This window comes from Alosa alosa, chromosome 4, assembly GCF_017589495.1.
Source record: "Alosa alosa isolate M-15738 ecotype Scorff River chromosome 4, AALO_Geno_1.1, whole genome shotgun sequence".
Taxonomy (NCBI): Eukaryota; Metazoa; Chordata; class Actinopteri; order Clupeiformes; family Clupeidae; genus Alosa; species Alosa alosa.
The window spans coordinates 8,353,721-8,367,900 of NC_063192.1; the positions used below are offsets into that span (position 1 = coordinate 8,353,721).

General features: G+C 42.8%; 2 protein-coding genes across 7 annotated transcripts; both read right to left on the minus strand.

Annotated features, from left to right (window-relative positions):
* Positions 1–3,640: 3,640 nt before the first annotated feature.
* On the minus strand, positions 3,641–4,051 carry LOC125292974 (histone H2A, sperm-like). The gene has a single exon (XM_048240572.1). It carries the CDS (start codon positions 4,049–4,051, stop codon positions 3,641–3,643), a length of 411 nt encoding a protein of 136 aa, XP_048096529.1.
* A 738-nt stretch (positions 4,052–4,789) lies between these two features.
* On the minus strand, positions 4,790–14,175 carry trim101 (tripartite motif containing 101). 6 transcript variants are annotated; one of them, XR_007193306.1, is made up of 12 exons: positions 13,689–14,175; positions 10,897–11,045; positions 10,588–10,762; positions 10,269–10,364; positions 9,853–10,086; positions 9,745–9,767; positions 9,513–9,637; positions 9,056–9,357; positions 8,344–8,766; positions 7,790–7,901; positions 6,371–6,496; positions 4,790–5,422 (listed from the first exon to the last, which is right to left on the minus strand). XR_007193306.1 is itself a non-coding variant. In XM_048240536.1 (11 exons), the coding sequence occupies exons 1-10, from the start codon at positions 13,851–13,853 to the stop codon at positions 7,815–7,817; spliced, it is 1,779 nt and encodes a 592-aa protein (XP_048096493.1). In that variant the 5' UTR covers positions 13,854–14,175; the 3' UTR covers positions 4,790–5,422; positions 7,790–7,814. The 6 variants fall into 6 exon arrangements, 2 of the variants coding, with proteins under 2 accessions (XP_048096493.1, XP_048096494.1); XR_007193307.1 differs by lacking the exon at positions 8,344–8,766; XR_007193304.1 differs by having other exon boundaries at positions 7,790–8,766.
* Between the last annotated feature and the right edge of the window lie 5 nt (positions 14,176–14,180).

Here is a 14,180-nt window from a genome sequence, read left to right on the forward strand (position 1 = left end):
CGCCGGTTGGAAATGGCAAAATAAATCGCGCCAATTTTGCCTTTTGGCCCCTTGCAAGTGACGTCACGTTTTGTTCGCGCCACAGCAAAATAGCCTAGTGCACGGCAAGAACACGAATCAAATCAATGGGTTGTAATGGGACATATCGCACAGCTAGGAGATTATAGTGAGATTTAACCGTAATAATGCCCTTCCACGACTGTTGGCTTATTGTTTGGAATACAACAACATCCCATGTTCTTGCATAGATATATTTTGGTTTGTTTTCTTTGTGTTTTGGGGAGTATTTCAACCACAATTGCATGCTTATCTCCTCAGTGTATGAAGCACAGCAGCGGTTGCTATAGCAACCATAGACTCTGAACAGGACGGCAGATAGCACTTAGGCAAAGTCTTTGGCAAGATCTGAATGTAAACAGATAATACCGTTCAAGTTTTTTTATTTCCTATTTCTTTCAATTCTTTAACTTAAGACATGTAGGCCTAAGAAGTAAGTTTATTAAGCTGGGCAACGTTACAAACTGACGAAGTTACATTAGCCCTAGCACTATGAGGTACGATAAACGTTAGCTAGAATAGCTAGCTTCTAAGTGTGGCAGCTAAGTTATTATTTCATGTTCTGTTATGACATTCTTAACGTTTTGACTATGTTACAACTAATAAAGTACAAGACAAATAAAGTAACCAAATCGCTTTGCAATATTTTGGTCTAGAAATACTTATGGGTGTTCATTTACCATAATGTTAATTACAGTAGCCTAACGTTATGACCTAATGTTATCTCCACTTGCTGTTACCACCAGTTTTAATAACTTTACATTTGCGATCATGACCCATTTCATCTAACAACACCACTGGCATCTTTCATTGACTATCAGACCCCAAACAGCAATACATTGAACTACAAAGATGTTATAGTAATGGTGTTCAGTTCATCATAATCGTTATGACATAATGTAATTTGCCGTCCGTCTCCTATCTTTTTGCCGTCCAGCATGGAGCCGTCACGTGACTTAAGTCACGTGTCTGCAAGGGGTGAATATTATTCAGTGAGGCGCAGTGGTTTATGGGATGAGTAGTTCCTTCGCTCGGAAATGAAAATATGTACACAGTATTGTACTTTTTTGGATTTTCTCTTCGTTTTTTCACTCAAAATGATATGTTGTATGCTTATGAGTTATGCCGTAGCTGGTTAGCCTAAGACATGCTGTAAAACTCTTTAGATACGGATTTTTCCAAACGTCAATGGGACAAATGAATGGGAATCTTACATCCGGCACCTAACCGCATTTTGGCTGTGGGCGGGACTGTGCAGCTCTATAAAAGGAAAAGGAATCAGGTCTCAGGAAAAGCGGAGTCTCAGGAGTCCGACGAAAAGTTCTCAGATGAAAAGTTATCAGAGTCAGGTTTCAGACATCAGATGAAAAAGAGTCAGGTCTCAGGAAAAGCGGAGTCAGACTAAAAGGTCTCAGATAAAAAGTGATCAGATTCAGGTTTCAGAGATCAGATAAAAAGGAGTCAGGTCTCAGGAAAACCGCTGTCAGAAGAAGCGGAGTCAGACGAACAAAACCTGACTCTGATAACTTTTCGTCTGAGAACTTTTCGTCTGACTCCGCTTTTCCTGAGACCTGATTCCTTTTCATCTGATGTCTGAGACATGACTGTAATTCCGTAAACTTGACAGCGGTTTTCCTGAGTCCTGATGCCTTTTCATCTGATGTGTGACACCTGAGTCTGACAGCTGAGGATGTCCTAAAATGTACACCGTACAAACATCACCTCACCATCTGCCTCTAGCCTGAATACACTGTAAAATTAAATTACACGGTCTCTGGACAGCCCAGGCTCCAAAAACGGCAACAAAAACAACCTGGTCCAGCCTGGCCATAAAAACATAACTGTTCCAGCCAGAGGAGCACCTTGTCAACAGGCCATAGAGTGGTGAAGTCCCGCCCCTTCTACTTCCGGTCCACGTGACCTATCTTTCAAAGAATTATGAACGGGAGTTAATGGAGAGATAACAATTATTTTTTGGTCCAGTTTGAATTGTGCCACAAATTTCACACATGATGTGTGTGAATTTAAAAGATAATTTTTCACGTCAAGAAAGTACTGTTGTTCGATAGACTTCAAAAGTTATGTTGGTTTTATGCGAATCCACTCAGTGGACTACATCTCTCGTCTCGAACGATGTACGTCACCAACGTAATGAAACGATAAGAGCTGTTATGCTAGTTAACGTTGCATCTTGCTGCCTGCTATGTCACTTAACAGTATGTAATGTACAGTCTATGGACGAATACAACTTACCTGATGTGTTTAATCCTCTGACTCATGGTATTTTCTTCGGCAAGGAAAGCCCAATTAAGACCTGTTGCTGGTATGCTTGTACAATCTAGTGTGGCTGTGAATGAGCTAACGTCACTAGCGCGACTGATGAGTTTGTAGTCGTTGGAATTATGATCTTTCACAAAGTTGTAATTCAATTTGCGAAACAAACTGCAAATGTCTTTACATGAAAAATTGTCTTTAAACATTGACAAACATCATATGGGTAATTCAAGGCACAAGTCAACCGGGACCAGAAAATAATTTATTTTTCGCCATAGACTGCCGTTCAAATTTTTTTGAAAGATAGGTCCCATGGAGGCAAACGGAAGGGGCGGGACTTCACCACTCTATAGACCTCTCCAGAATAAGTCCCGCCTCCGTAACTTCCGTATCCATCCAACTTCCGGGCGTCGATTGTCTATGGAAAATAACATGGCGTTTCGAAATATCATACCGGTAAAACATCTGTAGGTAGCGAAGTAGAAAAAAATGGTGGGCAGATTGGCCTACACACACCTACCGACAATCAAAAAATCCAGTGGAAACTAGATGGCAGAAGTGTGTAGGCCAATCTGCCCACCAGCTTTTTCTACTTTGTCACCTACAGAGTTTGACAGGTATGATCTTTCAAAACGCCATGTTATTTCCCATTGACAACCGAAGGCTGGATGGATACGGAAGTTAGGAGGCGGGACTTATTCTGGAGAGGTCTGTTGGGGAGATTCATTTGCAGGGGAGGGAGGGGGAGCGAATAGCAAGCTCCGTTTTGTTTGACATGTGATGTTACCAAACATTGCTTAGAGTGCCTTGCCTTTAAGTTAATTAAATGGGCGCATACAAAAGGTAAACAGGCGACAAAAATAATGTTACAGGCCTAAACAGGTCCTGGCAAATTGCAGTTAAGTTGAATCTATTTGGCAAATTCAGTTATGGTGTCCGTGACTTAATTTCTACAAACATATTGTTTGAAGAACATATTTTACTTGTAAAATTTGTGTTTACCAATTTACCCCACACCTAGGCTCATCTTACCCATATGGGATAAGTTGTGCCACGAAACCAACTTTTTATCAGTGATCAGAGTTTTAGAACACTTTGAATTTGGTGTGGAGTTTACAACTTTTAAAAAACACTTAAGGTCACGACTTGAGGTGCCATATTAAGCCCACGTGTTACACCCCATGGTTTTGAGATGACGGGAGATGTGAAGTCAACCCATTATTCATAAAATGTATCACTCAGGCAGGAGTATGTAAAATATTTTTTTTATTTGATTAGAAAGTGCTTAAAAATAGACTTAGTTGAGGACTTAAAACTCTTGGGAATTTACATCTTTGCTTGCGTCAACACTCATGGTCTTCTTGGGCAGCAGTTGAGCGTGGATGTTTGGAAGAACACCGCCTTCCGAGATGGTCACCCCTCCGAAAAGACTGTTGAGCTCCTCGTCGTTCCTAACAGCAAGCTGGATGTGACGTGGACCGATCCTCTTTTTCTTGTTATCCTTGCTGGCATTACCAGCCAACTCCAAAATTTCAGCGCACAGGTATTCGATTACAGCAGCCATGTAGACAGACGCCCCGCTTCCGATGCGCGCTGCATAGTTGCCTTTGCGCAGCAAGCGAGCAATTCGACCAACAGGGAATTGCAAACCGGCACGGGCAGAGCGGGTCGTGCTGGTCTTGACAGCAGGAACAGCAACTTTTTTCCCCCGACCAGACATTTCTGTAAGTGAGATGGTGATTAAGATTTGAATTTCCCCCTCAAGTTGCCTACCAAACGGACAAGCAACACCTAAAACTGCTGAAGCCCGTCCCATTTTCTTGCTTCGTTTATCATGTTTAACAAAATAAATGATCTCTTAGCCCTAAATAGTTTAAGGTGCAACAGTGGACAAGTTTGATCAAGCCCTGGCAACAGAGTAAAAATTGGCTTGAATCAGTCAGGATAATGAGTTATAAATTTAACAGATACAAAAATAAGACTATATTGACCTTTTAAAACACATGAAAACATACAAAACCATTTACCTACTTGCTGAAGTTTGGTAGATGTGATGAGAAAGTCAACAGGAATGTGATATGCCTGAGCCTGCCCTGCATACGTGTTTTATAGTGTGTGCCATTATTCTTGATTGAAAGAAATTGTCAGCACCTGATCCTAGCAGCAGGCCATTAATCAGTCAGTTGTAGAGCATGATCCCCTGGCATTTTTGTTAATATTGATAGGCTAGCCTTGGATCCAACTCCTTTCAATCTCTCCCTTCTCCACTAAATTTGCCTAATATCCTATGTAAGCTGCTCAGATAGGTTACTGGTGTGCTCCAAATGTGGTAAAGTTGGAGTGTATGCAGTGTCTTATCACAGCAAACAGAATTGATTACCTACAAATGTAGCGATTAATTACCCTCTGAATTGTAACCTCAACACCATACCATAAGAACAATAAAACTTTAACAACACAAGTTTCATGCCCTTTATTCCACAATCACTGAAGGACATCACACTTCCAACATCTTGTAGCCTACTATAAAAATAATCAATGAGTGTGAGGAAAAATGTGTCCAAGGTAACCATTAATTATAAACTAAGCTGTATGTCTCTAAAACTACTGAAAAAATACTGGCTCAAACAGCAACTAAACTGAGGCATAGAATAGCCATAGCTCAGATACAGACATATTGAGCACAGCAATCAAATAATTAATTTCAGGAAGGTGGGAATCTGTACTCAATAATGGTAAATGTGACTCTCCACTCATTGTCATTTTTCTAAGGTCAAGTTGAAAATTCATTATTGACATAAAATTATAATCTGTTTGTAGCACTTTTATCAGAAAAAAATCTGATACAGACAAGCCTTCCTCAGAACATGTCCTGGCTGGAATCAGCATAGTCCATCACCTACAGGTCTTCATTCATTTATAGTTTGCCTTTTGTGGATAGTAGTGTGAGGCATTGATTGACACAAAGCTCTCACTGCTTTGCCTTTTTGGAGAGAGCATTCAGCCAGGAGAATGAGAAGCTGAGGCGTGTGGAGTCACCGCTGACAGGGAGGCTGGGCCCGGGCTGCGCAGGGTACACTGGGGCTAAAGACTGCACAGAGAGTGAGCCAGTCAACATGCATGCACACAGGGAAACATCCATACTCGCATCACATTGATGGACATGTGCACATATATGCAGAGGCACTGGCACAGTACACACAGCATGTGAGCTTGCATGCACATTAATTGATTTGGTGATTTATTGTAATCTCACAATGAAAACAACGAGGACAAATCCAACCTTGAAGGGAAGCAAATTTCAAAATCTCATAAAGAAATAAATATTTTTAACAAAAGCATGTCGCCCACAATTATCGGCACCCCTGCTTGTAATACCTTCTTAATCCTCCCTTTGACAATAAAACAGCTTGTAATATTCAACTATGAGTTGGAGAATACAAACCAAGGGATTTTTAGGGAAAAGGTCAAGGTGTTTTTGTTAAGAATTTAAAAAAAAATCTTTATAATTTTTTTCTCAGAATAAATTTGCTTCCCTTCAAGGTTGGTTGTCATTGGTTTAATTGTGAGATTACAATAAATCACCAAAACATTATTTATACCTGTTTTTAGTCAACTTTACCAAAGATACCAATCATTCTGGAGGGTACTGTACACACACACACAACACGGAATGATTCTTTGCATGGAAAACTGCTCCCTATAAGCAAGACAAGATAGGACAACACACAGCTACTGCATGTGTAACACTCGTTCATATTCACAAATACCAAAACAACTTTTTTTGACACTTCTAAACATGGTGGTTTATGGTTAGCTATAGGAGATATGAAGTACTCCTCCACACTAAAAACAAACCACCAGAAAACTGCTTCCTCAAGTAGGCCTGCAGGACATGACCAAGAATGTATCGGCTGAAAGCATATTGCTTAGCATGTTGATCCAGTTTTGCTGGCTAGCCAACCTCACATGCAAGGTCATGAAGACTTGAAATCCTGTTACAGCCTGTTTCATTTCTTTCAGCCATGACCTGACTGACCTGCCTGCCTGCCCTGTCACCCTACATGTCCAGCCACAAGGGGGCGCCAGGGCTGGGCTCTGAGGTTGACCCAGTGATCTGCTCCATCACTCTCCCGTCCTGGGGTCCCACTGAAGGAGGGTGACCCTAGAAAAGGAGGGAGGGAACAGACTTTGAGTACCTTTGTATTTTTTTCCACTTATTTAATTTTTTCCCCTCTCTGTGTCCTCTTGTTTTTTTGGCAAATTACCTGAATGCTGATTAATCTGTCTTTGTATCTGTTTTCTATAAATCTGGCTTGTTTGGCATTTCTATTTTTTAAAATGTCTATGCCTTCTGTAAAAATCCCCTCTACTTTACTGTTTTTGCTGTAAAGTAGAGGGGATTGTAACAGTGTGTCAGATCCAGTGTGCATGTCTGCTGTGACGAGTACATGGCGTCCTCGTCAGCTTGTGGCGTCCTCGTCAGATTGGCCTGCTCATCAATCATTGTTTAATTGATTAGCACACCTGGTGTTCAGGGTCTTTAAAATGCCATTCTCATGCTTTGTGGGAGTAGAGCGGGCGTAGGGCTGTTGGTGGCAGCGGCAGACCTGAGTCTGGGTTTTGTTAGGCTTTGGGTAGGCTACTTGTTTTCTTTCTTTATTTTAGCACTACTACATTCACTCAATGCATCCATACATTTGCCTACACCACTGACTATTGACATATTCAGGTTTTTTTTAATGATCTGTTGTTTATTGTTAAGCGCTCTAAATAAATTATTGCAAATTTACTCGTGGTGTGGCGTGTGCCCTTGTGTTTTGTCTTGTCCTTGAACCAGGACGTTACATCTGCCAAGAGTTTCCTGCAGATTAAAATGGATTAAACGGGAGCCAGAATCCAAAACAACTCTCAGAGCATTACAAAACACAAAGACTGGAAGTGTAACTGGCAAAATAGATTTCATGCCAAGATTACACCACTGAGTCCTCTATTGTAGCAAACAACACATGCAGTGTGTGGTGCAGATTGTAATTTCTTTGTCCAAATAAAAACAAACACACCAACAGTTCAACTAGAGATAAAAAACAATCCTTACAATGCACATACTTTGACTATCAGCCAATGCCTTTGCAAGCATGTTGTTTCCATGCTAAAATATTAGAAATACTGACAAGCTATTTTCAACTTGGTTATTGCAGCATTCCATAAACCAATAAAACTGTCTGACTAGTCACACTTTTCTTTCCACGGCAGAGACAGTTTTGTTAATCTGGGCCTGAAAATTGCCTCACAATCTCTACTTCACTGCCAAGAAAAACAAAGCATGTCATGGAAAGGTCACTGTCTGCAAGCAACACTTTGTTTACACACTCAGCCATCTGCCAGTAATGTGTAATAATGTCTATCCCCTACCCCAAACATGCCCTCATTCACAAGAGCATTCTCAGACCAGTACCTGAAACTTGGCTCTTCCTTCACTGCTATGTACAAATGATGCACTGAATGTGCCCCCAAACCCGCTGAAGAATGACCATCAAAGCCAGGAAGTAAAAGAAGAAGGTGACGGCCTACAAAGAGATGGAAGTGATGGAGGAACATGGCAATGAGATCCTCAGAGTGATGCTGGCTGGCACACAGTCACATGACAGAGGGAAAGACCATTAGCAGGTGGCTTCACAACACAGTTTTCAAATACACACAATATTTCCCAACAACATTACAAGCATTCTGCAGCTGTCACCCCAAATAAGTTTACACCCATTTTCTTTGAGTACATTATTGCATTTTGTAAAGTCACCTAAACCAGGCCCTTCCCTCAACCGAGAAGACAGAGATGATGAAAAGTGTTGAGGAAGATGAAAAAGGCAAGGCGGAGACGGCCATGATGCACAGGTGACTTGATGGAAAAGAGCAGCAGGACTAGCAGGACTGGCAGCAGCAGCAGCAGCAATGGTAATGATGATTGGTGGTCACGGCAGGAGAACAACCAGTCCGAGGGAAAAAACTGACCTGTGGAGAGATGGCAATCATGCTGCCTTGGTTGGTAGAATGCTGGCCTACATCGGAGCCTCCATCCCCTGTCTGATGGAGGAACCCTGGAGCGGTCTCTGAGGAAACCCTCCCAAAATGACTGGTTGGGTTTTCTGGGGCCATGGGGATAAAACCACTGCCCATCCACACGGGCAGTGGGAAGGACTGTTGGAATTGGGGCTGGGGTGGAGACTGGGGCGAGGAGTCCCTTACTACTTGGGAAAGGCAATCTGGCACCTGCAGTGAGTCACTGGACTGGGCCACACTAGGACTAGCCACCTGCCAGCTGTTGGCTTTGTACCAGCCGGGGTAGAGCTTGGTGTCTTCGTTAGCACCTGCCAGCAAGCTCTGGGTTCCCAAGTCACCTGCATCATGCTCCTCGCACCCACACTCCTGCTCATCCTTGTAAGGTATAGGGTAAAGGAAAGCTTTTCTTAGGGTTATGTCAGAGAAGCTAATGGGTGGAGTTATACTCACTGTTCATCACAGTAAACAAAATAACATTATGCATGACCATGGTAATATATTAGCCAAGTAGAAAAGCAGGGAATCAAAGCACATTGGGGAGATTTTATGGCTGATTAGGCCTGAGAGGAAAAAGAGATTGGTGATTAAAAAAACAAAGAGGAGGAAATGGCAAGGACATGGTGGAACAAATCACAAGGGGAACACAAAAGTGAGCTAGCTTTACCTGCTGGGTGCTTATCCCCTCTTGTTTACAAAGGTCCACGATTTTGGGGTCAGAGCAACCCTCAGCCTGCCCCCGAACCTCCTCCCTATCCCCCTCTTCTGAATCCTTGACGCCCCAAGTTTCAGACTTCAGCTCTAGCACTGGCTCTGAGTCCTCTGCCTCGGGGAAAAGATCCAATATGGGAGCAGGGCCGGCTTCAGGCTCTGGTTCTTTCTCTGAGTCCAGTTCTGTCTCCGGTTCTGGAATGGGTTCAGGTTCTGCCTCAGGCTGCTCTTCCGGGACCTCCTCAACTTCCTCTTCAACTGTTGAAGATGCCAGTTTAATCATGCAAATGTAACTCTTAATAAACTCTCTAGTCTCTATGGCCATTGGATTGTTCACTGTATAATTTATATGGGTTAAAGCGTGTGTGTGTATATATGTATACAGTATATGCATAATAAAACAGATGACTCACTCTTGATGAAGTCAAGCTGGTAAAGAGCCCTCTCCTCTGCATTGAAATTCACCTTGTAGTGGTCCATGTTTTCATAGCCAGGCTCAAGGGTTTCCACAACAATGCTATTGGCTGCCTCATTCACTCTGGTGAGTTTATGCCAGACACAAGGGGAATAAAGGCTGTTAAATAACCAATGAATTCCCAAAGATACAGTAATACCAAAGGCGGGATGAATAAAGGTAACACTTACTTCTCAATGAGAATCTTTGCATTCTGTGGTGGTGAAAAAGAGGCTACTGTTATACTCAAGCTCAATAAGACACATATACTATTCGGAAATCCCTCACAGATGGAATACCTGAACAAAGGCAGCCATTTCAGGCTCCTCCATGGTGTGCAGAGCATTCTCCACCAGCTTGGAGTTAGAGTTCACCTGCTCCCCATAGGTACGGACCAGAGATTGAGTGTGGTTTGTCTTATCATCCTGTTCATAAGTGATGCGTTGCGTCATGATCTTCCGGCGCTCTTCTAATATGGTAGACAGACGATCAAACTTCTCACAAAGAGCCTGCTTCTGGGTCTTGCTGTTGTCCTGTGACAGTGAGGATGTATTACTAAGCGTTGTAGTAAATTCAGTGCTGTTTAACATGGCTGAGATTGTCATAACATGCAATGTCCTACATTCTATATCCTGTATCTGTAGTGAAGTGTAAGATTACAGATGACATGACTACAGGCATATTATTTACCTATTCAAAATGGGTTTGAACAAACCTCTATGTTCCGACAGATCTCCTCTAGCTCACTGATGGAAGCTTGGACTTGATCATTTCTGGCCACCAGTGAGTCAATCCCATCACTGAGCTCTGCCTGCAAGGAAATTGTTTAATTTTTTATTTTACAATCAGATACGTTTGTAATAGTATAATGCAAACAAATACCATTTCTTTTAAAAACACTGTTGTTATAGATTTTTACCCAAACATAGGCATACCTCAGAGAGGCCTCTTTTCATTTATTACTGTGACCAATAATAGCTGATACCTGCTGTTAAACGACCTTCCTTAGGCCAGCTGTCCATGTGAGTTCTCACCTTCTGCTGCTGGTAGACCTCTGGCAGAGGGGCTACCTGGCAGGACTTGTGGGCTCCAAAAACCTTGCAGAGCGAGCAGGTGGGAACATTGCAGGAGATGCAGTAGATGTTGACCTTCTCACCCTCGTGTTCCTCACAGGTGAGTTGCACTGGAACTTTTGGCAGGGGCCGGGAACTTCAGTCAGAGAGCAATATTGCAATAAAAGTGAGACAAAAAGGAAACAAAGCAATCAAGATTATGATCTTTGCTACAATTATATTCATATTTTGTTTTTTGCAATGACAATGTTAATGATCCTAATCTCTCACCTAGCAGATTCCTGCTTGTAAACATCAATGATGTTCTCCACCAGTAAATTGCGCTGTAGCCCGTACACGCCATGCCGATCAAGAACCACCTCGTGCCGACAGGAAGGACAGCGGAAGCGCCCACCGGTACCAACCTGAAACAGTGACGGCTACATCTCTTACTAAGCAAGCCTGTTCTCCGGATGAGAATTTTTAGTCACAGATCAGAATCTAGACTAGTCTCAAAGGCACATTTTTAAATCATTCATACTGATACTCTCGGGGCATAAAACATCACCATCAACAGCTGGTGTGTGTTAACTATATATCTTTCCTCACTGAGCATTAGCTGTCAGCTGCTACCCCAGGGACTTTTTTGACTTTTAATTTGGAATATTTACATGTGACATCAATGTGTCCTGTTTTGGGCCCAGTTGCCAAGGGAAGATCTAACCACTGGGCTAACGTGTCATGACGTCTCTTCATACCCCCTCAACCACCCCAAATTACCCCTCACAGTCAACCCCAGTCTGTCTATTTGCTCTACTTGCCATTTACAGTATACACATTTGAGATAAACATGACATTTTGTCAACAAGTGAAGGTCAAAGCATGGTCAGTGAGGGATTCAGAAAGAGTTGGAGACCTCGCAGCTGCCTCCAGCTCCCTCTCTGAGGAAAAGTAAATGGAAAACAGAGAGAGGAACAGAGATGGCGCTGGGGAGAGAACCAGATGAAAGGTGAGAAAGAGGCTACCCTGAAATAGTTGCAGTCTTTAATAGACTTCAGCTGCCTGGTCATTTGGGGCGGACATGGTGTTCTGAGGCCTCTCGGAATTGACCAGCACGGTGCGAATCAGGGCTAGATTAGAGGCTTAGGGGAAATGACAAGCCAATGGGTCCTCAGTCAATTTAACTAATACAGGCGGCACCAAGCTGAAGGAAGGAGAAGAAGGGTAACAGGCCCCAATCCATAGCCAGTCATCCATATAAGCCCCTGCAGTTGCTGCTGCAGCCTGTGTCGTTCTCATCCCACATCCACTTGTAAAGGGTCAGAGGTGAGAGGCAGTAATCCTATAGCAGGCTCACCAACTTTTTCCATGCAGCATATAGACTGGGCTAGCCCCCCTCTGCCAGATCCATGCTCCAAACAAACAGTCTAGTACCATATCAGGTTTCTATGTTCTGTCAGCACCGGTATGTTTTTTCTGTCTGCTTGCAGAACAGTCACAGGTTTATTAGGCAGGCTTGACACACTCAGACTGTATCAGATGGGGTGCCATGTCACATGGAGAAATTGCTTTATTTACTCCTTTGCACAGAGGTGCCAGAACAGTGTCCATCTGACTGACCCCTGTCGTCCTTTGCTAATGAGAGTCCATAAAATCATGAGATAAAGACTTGCCACAAGCCACAGATTACAAATTGAGATATTTGGCAATGTGGAGAGTTTGTTCATCTGAGTGGCCTATAATCTTTCCAGTTATTCTTTTATTGTTTGTATTGGGTAGATAAATAAATACACACACAGTGCATAGGTATCCAGCCTGAGTCCTTGTTTAGCCATTTCTCATCCAGACACCTGTTTGGGATTAGTTTGCTGCCCATTTGAATACTTTGATGTTATAGTATTAAACCATGATATCTACCTCTTCCATCTGCATGCACATATCTAGACATGCCGTCTGTCATGAGTATATTTACACTCATGTGTACATATATGTGCAAATGTCTGTCTGTATTAAATTATGCTCACTGCCAAATTCTGAAGAGAATATGGATGTCTATTAGGCAGCATTGTTGTCAGTTTCAGGTACTGTGTGCTATTCTAGTGGGGTCTTGTGTTGACGAGCCCATGCATAATCCACAGTTGATCCTCTGGCATGTTCCAGTAAGAGGCCAATGCTCATTAGTAACCTCCAGCCTTGATCAGTCATCTAGGCCGAGCCACAAGCACTTTAATTTGCGTTAAACATTTTTATCTGCCTTCATAAACAACTGAAGACACAACCCTTGCATGTGTATGTGTTTATGTTGGTGTGGTAACTTTGGTGTGGTAACTTTGCCTGAACCTTCTGTGCCACAGCTGGGGGTTGAGCAAGAGGAGTATGGCTTTCAAAGTAGCTCAGATGTCATGCTGTTTGCCCATGGCCTAGATATACATTAAAGTGCTGCGACAGGCCTAGCTTGGAAAATATTTACTGAATATCATCTAGCCCTTCAGTGCTTCCAGAGAGAATTACTAGGTCTTTAGAAGATATATTTGCCTAAAGACATGTAACAATTCCCATAAACTGTTAATTTAGTCATGTCTGTACACTCTTAAAACGAATATGTGTTGAATACAACACAACTTGCATTGTTTTTAACACATCTCTATGTCCAGATAGGGATAACACAGTTTGTGCTGTTTCCTTTTTTTTTTTTTTAATTTGTTACACAATATGTGTTAAAAATAACACAACGTGCGTTGTTTTTAACACATCTCTGTGTCCAGATAGGGACAACAGATTCTTAGTCAAACTGCACACCAGAATAGTTTTTTATGATCTGTATTGGCATAATTAACAGAGTCTCTACGTAATTATGTCACAGAGATAGATAGAGTACATGGGTGTCCATTTACAAAGGCAGACTATTTTCAGATTTTAAGAGCTTCCAAGACAGTCACGCAGACTGATTTAAAGTCTCCCCTTTCTTTTCTACACATGTGCACACACAAAAGTACTCTCATCAGAACAAGACTTGAACAAGACAAAGATAAGACTCTTTTTCCTTTTTTTATCCAAACCAGCACCATGCATCTGTGACACACCTGGTAGAGCTCGTTGGCACACTTGCGGCAGAGGTTATGCTGGCAAGGCAGGATGACTACTGGCTTGGTGAAGACCTCCAGGCAGATGGGGCAGATGAGCTGCCTCTCCAGCGTGCTCATGGCCTGGTCCCGGTGGTAGGGGCCTAGATCCAGGGGCAGTGACATGCTCTTCAGCCTCTGTGCTCCCACACCAGCTACAGAAGATCCAAGAGGAAGATGAGAGGAGGAGGCGCACACAGATGGGATAGAGAGAGAGAGAGAGGAGAGAGAGGAGAAGGAGAAGGAGGAATCCACTGGAGCAACAGGCAGTTGGTTTGGCAGTCAGTCCTCACACTGCTGTTCTCATACACTCTTCCTTCCTCTGCCTCTCTCATTCCTTTCTTGCCTTTCATTCCTCTTTGTCCCTCCTCCCTTCTCAGTCTCTCTCGAGGCACAGGAGAGTGCAGTTGGCCTGTATCTCAATCACCCTATGATATCCCTCCACACACACAC